This window comes from Galleria mellonella, unplaced genomic scaffold (genome assembly GCF_026898425.1).
Source record: "Galleria mellonella isolate WM207_F2 unplaced genomic scaffold, CSIRO_AGI_GalMel_v1 utg159, whole genome shotgun sequence".
NCBI lineage: Eukaryota > Metazoa > Arthropoda > Insecta > Lepidoptera > Pyralidae > Galleria > Galleria mellonella.
Window position 1 is genome coordinate 4,036,178 of NW_026442004.1, and position 7,950 is coordinate 4,044,127.

Sequence of the window (7,950 nt, forward strand, 5' to 3'; positions counted from 1 at the left end):
AGCTCATGAATATTTATATCATGCGGGGAACAAACCTGCAACCAAAGAATGAAGATGCTTCGTGTTAAACCGCTACATAAACAAGAACGACGATAATGTTCGAAAATCGAAAAAAAAGACTGTTAAAATGAACTCTAATTAATATAAGTAAACTCTTTTTTTTAAAAGCGTAAAACAAAATGTCGAAATACCAGTCTCTTGATATCAAATTTCTTCATTAAATCCGCCACGTACACTAGCCCATATACTGCCAACGTTTGTTAAATTTTGAAATTTGTAATAAGGTCCAATATTTTGCGAATTTATTACTCAAATATACAATCACCTACTTAGCAATTTAATTATCAAATGTGAATATAAAATACTAGCAGTCATTAATTTAGTATTATATTTCAGAAAAAGAATCAACATTAATTGTAAAGATTATATAAAAAGTTACATAAAATTTCACTACGTTCTAACAATAATTCCAGTGACAGAGCTCTATTTTCGAACAACCACTAGTCACGCTCTATAAGGTGGCGTCCAATAATTAACGGGTATGATGGAAAAACTGAGAAAATTACCAAAAAAAGGTGAAAAAAAGGTGTATAATCATCACGAGACGAAACGAAATCCAATTAAAAAAAAATCATACATAATTAATGAACGTCTCCTAATTACCTTGCCGTAGAATTCGATGATGTCTACATCACACATCACACCTTCAGAGATCAGTAATAATAATCAGCAAGCTGACTTTTGACGTAGACGAATAAGGATTAAATCGAATACATTGAATAGACGTCAAATGGTCGTTACTATACTACTACTTGACGTCTTTTCGACATGATTCCAATTCTATTACTGCAAAAGTCAGTACGCTTTTTTTCACTTGATATATTTAGTAAATATTCTTGACATGTATTTTCTTTTTCAAATTTTTTACAGAGAAAATATAATGAAAGAAAGAAAGAATTTAAACAAATAAAGAATATAGTACACAACAATACATAGTTAACAAATACAAAATTGTTACTGTCTTGTTTATTTTATGTACTATTATTTATATAAAAATACATATCACGATTATTTACTAAATATCAACGTAAAATAATATAGATACATACTAGTACACAATTTAAAGAGCTCTATTATAAACAAAAACAATTCGTGTTTGGCACAATTTCATATATAAAACCTTTACATAGGTCTACGAAAAATATTGACTAGGATAATTTTATTCGTATATAACTTATAAATTAAATAAGTACGTACTTAACTTACTTAATATGTTTGTAAGCGATAATAAATAATTATTTTTACAGTAAGAATAAAAACCTGTAAATGTGAACAAAACTTTGTAATACAGTAATGCCATCTATACTTACAACGTAAAAACTAAACACTAGTATACAGTTGCTCGTCAAGAGTCAAAAGATGGAGTTATTATATATATATATATATATATATATATATATATATATATATATATATATATATATATTAATCATTTTTGTCAATTATTATTATTAGAAATATATATAATATAATAATATACGTAATTCTGCAAATAAGTTACTTTTTTGCAACAATAATTTTGTAAAAACGATTGTTAATTCTCTGTAATGTGTGCCTATTGAAATAAGTCCACAAGTGCAACAAAATATAAAATTAAAAAACAAATGTACAAATTTTTATAAGGCCAACACTAATGAGACTACTAGCAGTATATAATGACACGAAGCGTAAGGTTCACTAGTGTTTAGTCTTAATTTGTAAATTAAAAAAGAAATATAAAAACATAAACCTATAATAATTTACAAAATAAAAATAAAAAAAAATTTTAATATACCACAAATTTCATAATATTTTTATGCAATTGGTTGAAAAACACTGCTTGCTAATAATAATGTAAGTAGTATTTTTCAACCTTCTAAAAAAAGTGACACTAGTCGATTTATTTAAAAAACCCGACCCCTCATAAGTAAAATTGAACTCTCTACAGTTAGTATAAGTTCAATAGGTTAAAAAGCAGATATAAATAATTAAAATATAATAATAAGTTGACAAAAGACTGCAAATATGAATTAGTTGTAATAGCTGTTTTTAATGAAAATGTAAGAATGTAGATTATATCAAGCGCATAATGCGATTTTTTAGATCTAAAACGCCGATCAACGGACATCATGGGCGTCCATCACAACTAGTTCCTAGTACTTATATTTGCCACTAGGTGGAATTGATTCATTAAAATAGTATTTAAGACTATTGTCACAATGCATAAAAAACAAACAAGTGAAATTCGTACCTTCCCAGTAATAATTGGTATTTTATGATAGAATCTATCAAAATGTATTCCATATTTTTTAATATTGCTTATAAAGTACCGATGACATCGTTGCAGCACCATTTGACATTTTTTTTATAAAAAAAATATGAAAAATTTTATCCACGATATTCTTTTTAAATTTAAAATAAACGAAATAATTTATGTAATTAATTTTACGAATAAAATAACAAATGAAAAAAAGGAACCGAAACTAATATTATATACATACTTATGTAGGTACTTATTTTTGACCTTCACGTTAAAAATACAATTTAATTACATCATTATTTTTTTTTTTATAAATTATTAACCCTTTAAAAATTACAAGTATATAAAAATTATCTGATATTATTAATTGATACGTAATTTTAATTGTATTAATATTTTTTATATATTTAAACTATATCGCTTAACTTGTTATTTTTTCTTTACAGTATAAATTGGCTAAGAATATTTCGGCACGATTACAGGATATTTTAATTTTAATTTGGCAAATTAGGTAGTTTCTAGAATATGTTTTATTATAATATTTTTATTAAATATCTCTAAGGCTTTAAGAAGCTTCTAGTTACGTTATGGACTCTCTAAAACTATATATGAGTATATTAGTACATCATAAGATTACTAAAATATGAACAATACTTATAATAGTAAAAATGCTAAGACTAGGGGAGTAGGAATGCTAAATTATTTCTTTTATATATAATTATTACATAAATGTATCGTAATTACATTACAATTAAGTATTGACGGGTAAGTATTCAATCATTATTCATTATTTAAACAAAAAATGCAAAATCAACGAGACTCGATTGAACGATCAAAATCTAAACTATGTAGGTACCTCTCAAGATAGTAATGTCAAAGTACGTTATGCGTTAGAGTGAAACAGAATTAGATTTTACATTTAATGCCCACCAATGGCACAGTTGGCACTGATGTATTTTGTACAAAAGTTTGGTTTATCCTAAGAACAAGGAATTACATAGAAGGAATGAATGAAAAATAAAAACTGTAAATTATATGGTTGCCTCCTTTCTTCTTATGCAAATATAATTAGTAAAGAGAGAACGAAAGATACACCATCAGTTGCCATTTTTCTCAATTTATAGCAGGCTAGTGTATAGAAAATGTTTATCAAAGCAAATATTACATTACTAGATTATATATTCGACACAGTTTATGTAGAAGATATGCAACCAGGTTGTATCTAAATTTGGTAAGGTTATACGGCCGTATAACATTTTCTATACACTAACCTGCTATGAATTGACAAAAATAGCAACTGACACATAATTAACAAATTATATTTTTTTATAATAGCACATTTGACCACACGGTCTTGAGTGAACACTGAAACAGTAAAGTCTATGATTATATTCTTCTTTCAACGGTTCGCCACACTACACCTGCTAAATACTCTTTCACACTACGTTTGAAATATCTGAAGTAACAGAAAAGCATCACGAAAAAGACCATTTCACAATCTTAAGACTCGTGCTACATACGAGCTCACAAACTTATTCTTTCTTACTAATTCATTTTTTTATTTAATTCAAAATAAAAATCGTCATTAAAAGCTAATTTTAAAATTATCAGTAAATACTGTCTTCAAACTAGAATACTGTATTATAAAAAAATTAGTTAAAGTTTCGAAAAGTTCGTTTCGTGAACTGGCCCGACCAAGAATCAAACTCGAGACCTCGTAACGCAGATTACTCACTGTAACGGTAATTTTTTTTATGGGAGGAAAAACTAAGTTAACAAAGTTTCCAGTTCCTTACATTTCCGCAGGTTAAAAAAAAAAGAAATTATGTATTTTTTTTTATAACACAAGGGGCAAACGAGCATGTGGCTCACCTGATGGTAAATGACTACCGTCGCCCACGAGCACACACAACACCGTATTTTGTTGGACAGAAGTAACAGATAACTTTAATATGGGAATAATAAATGCTAAATTAATATTTTTACAATATTTTCACGTTTTACTTTAATTTCAATCTTCAAACTAGACTGAGACAATTAGAAATTAGACTATTTAAGGATTTAAACGACGGACGCTGTGACAACAATCACATTAGACATATTTAAAGATTTTTTCAGTCGATTAACTAAATTTAACTTACATTCAATTAATTAGTTCAAGAAAATTCCTTAATTTGACTTATTCTGTAAATACAGACAAAGAGATCTTTATATTCTGTTTCTTCAACACATGACATTCAAGTAGCGAAAGCGAAAAAGTAAGCGAGAGTACATATCAATGGTTATTTGGTTAAATTATTTTTTTTAATTCCGCTAGCATTAGTATGAATGTAACTGCCAACACTTGAAGACTGACTGAATTTGTTATTACCAGAACTTTACGATCTTCCATATTAACTATCAATATCCAAATGCTATTTCGTCCACACACGTTTTGCGTCACGTGTTTCACTTCTAAACGAGGTATTTTCAGCCAAATTATTAGATCGCTGCTGAGAGCCTAGTGTTAATCGTTTGGCACCAACTAATTAGTAATAATTACTAAAAACTCATACAGATTTTGTTAGAAGTCTTTAGGAACCTTTATCAATTATTTCTCTAGAAAAAATATATACTTAATTTTGTGATAGAAACTAAAGCCAACCGCTACTAAAATGTCACTGAAGGATCAAATCTGGATCAACCGTCAAAACACTTAGATACAGACTTTGCTTTTTTGTTTTTAAGATTAAAATGAGTATCAAGTACACTTCATAAACCTAATGAAGTACATATGAATAAACAGAAGACGACTGTATATTCAATTATTAAGGATATAATAGATTTATACAGATACACTTTAAAATTATGGACACATACAGAATAGTACCCATAATTTAGTGATATTTTTATAAAGGTTTAACAAATAAAATACCTGCGAATTGTGGCTCTAAATATTATAAACGCCCTAAGGTTAAAAAAAAGGTAATGTAACATATATTAAACTGAGCTCCGCTTGCTTTCATCACAGAATAAGGAAGTAAGTACAGAGTAAGAGTCACTCACTAGCCTCCACTTACATATATATACGACGTACAAAAGTTGTTAAAAATCATTTAAGTAGCACTATGTGCAACTAAATTAAAAAAAATATGGTATTAACCTCAGACTCAAACGCCATCTCCCGGAGAGCTATGTACATATACAATAATAATATTAACTTACTAAAAACTAAGATTAAATCAGTCCTTTTTCGCGTTTGCAGCAAATGGTCGAAACTTACCAAATGACGCTGCGAACACAATAAATTATTCACTATAACTTTTGACAGAAGTTATAACTGGCATGGCTTTGGATCAGTCATTAAAATTATATTTCGTATAGTTGTCCTCGTGGTTATGGAAACCTTTGTGCTTGATGTACCTTCCCTCAACTGTCGTTTGTACACAACTGTTGCACCCGAGACGCTTTCTGTCGCGGCACGTCCAATTTATAGTGTTCTGGTATCGATTGTTGATCCAATACTTGTTATCTTTAAATATTAACACCATACTCCCTGTACGGTGTGACGGGAGATAATAAATTCCTGGAATTAAACACTTTTTTAATATATGTACCAAAATAAGGGGGAATTTAATAAATCTACAACAATAAGAAAAAGTAATTATTACCAGTGGTGGCCCAGTGGTCGAAATTCGTTCATAACGTATATTATTATAAATGAATTTATTATGGTTATGTTTGACAGTCAGTAAGACTATAGACAATTAATATTAAAGACAAACAATATTATACTATTCTCAATTTGACTACAGACTTTTTTTTTTGTAAAAATACAATTTGTCTGTCCATTTCGCGAAACTCAGTGTGAACAGAACTAAATTTCAATATAAATCATCTTATTATATAAAAAAAAAAAACAAAAAAGGACTCGTCAAAAAATAAAACCAGACAAATGTACCAGAATACTGTATTTCTAAAATTCCTCATAAAATTATACTGCCTACAAACTAGCAGGTCCCTACAGCAGAAACTTGCGTTTAGAAGACACGTCAGTATAAGTAGTATCAATAAGTACATCACATGATCTTTTAAAATTATTCATAAAAAACTAATACAACCTACATCATTCATTTACAGTCACTTTAACATTTTTGCAAAAATGTCTTTTTCCCTTATATATCTGCCGTCGTGACATTGTCGTAAGCGTGGGGGATTGTGTATATGTCTCCCGCGAAATATTGAAATGTAGTCCCGTCCGTCGAGACCCTTGTACGTGATGACGTCAGCACGACATCCGTGCACGTCTCTCGATGAGCAGTACCACTGTTTCTTCCCGTGCGCTTGGTGATTCTTCATGTAAAATGTGAAGCCGTTCAATATTAGCAGACCAGCACCCGTTCTCCCGGGAATAAACTGCGCCGGAACTGATGGAAAAACCCAAAATTAACCATACCATAAGTAATGGATATAAATAAAACACATTATTATAGATCGTATTACTTAATATTTATTTTAATCGTGCATGTTGTTCTAAAATACTTTTAAAATACCTAATTAGAAAAACATGCACAAAAAAATATAAAAAATTAAAAATAAAATTAAAGTGTTGACAGGAATGAAGGATGGGATAGGTAAATAATTAGACGAGCCATTCCGCAGTTCTTTATTTGCTGAATTTGGGGTATATTTTTTTTTATTTCGTCTTTATTTATTAATATAATTAATAACAAGTTACAAAACATTATTAAATAAAAATCAAATAAATATATTTAATATACAATTTCAATTAAATTAAAAAAGTTCGATGTAATGGCACCATGGTTTTTAAAAGTTCATAAGAAATTCAATTGAAGGATTTCCAAATTGATAAAGGCAGAAATCGTTTTCATAGATAACTAAATAGTACTATTCTATTTTTGTCACTATAAAGTATTATTATAAAATATTTCCAAAGTATCTCACAAAAAATTATGTACATACTTATAAATCTATGTAACTATTTGGAAAATAATATGGTTGACATGACATGACTTTATTTTTAACTTTATTTTAAATTTGAAATAAGATAAGAAATAAAGTAATCAAAGTTGATCCATTTCAAATAGTTGATCCGCCAACTATGATTTCATTTGAATGGGATTCGAATCCATTGGTAAACAATTACATTTTAAAATTTATAATAACAATCTATACCACTATCAAATAACTATTACAAATGATTCATACTATAAAATTGAATTGAAATGTGACTAGTATTTCAATATTGTCTTGAAAGTAGGACTCAAATCCACTATAAAATTATTTAAAAAACCACTACAAATTTCATAAATGGTATTCCACTCATTGATTTTATATTTAATTATGCGATAATATTCTGAACATAGGCCACATAGGTTACACTGATCATCACAATAACATTTATAATTATAATCATCATCATCACACAACCTTTTTTTGTTATTAAAACCTCACTTCAGTATAAGTCAAAATGATAAAAAAAAATTATAAAATAAGGAGATAAAAGATGTTTTTCTCTTATATTTTTATCTTTCTTAATTTCATAGTTGAAATCAATTCAATTAGTGCAGTTGACAACCTTTATCCAAGTTGTCTATTATTATTAATCTACCTGGTGGAAAGCAATAACGGTCCCCGATAGACTTGGGCAT

General features: G+C 28.2%; 1 protein-coding gene across 1 annotated transcript; it reads right to left on the bottom strand.

Moving 5' to 3' along the window:
- Window positions 1-1,452: 1,452 nt before the first annotated feature.
- Window positions 1,453-7,950, bottom strand: LOC113518913 (uncharacterized). Its single transcript, XM_031910380.2, has 3 exons — window positions 7,911-7,950; window positions 6,547-6,705; window positions 1,453-5,864 (listed from the first exon to the last, which is right to left on the bottom strand). The coding sequence occupies exons 1-3, from the start codon at window positions 7,948-7,950 to the stop codon at window positions 5,635-5,637; spliced, it is 429 nt and encodes a 142-aa protein (XP_031766240.2). The 3' UTR covers window positions 1,453-5,634.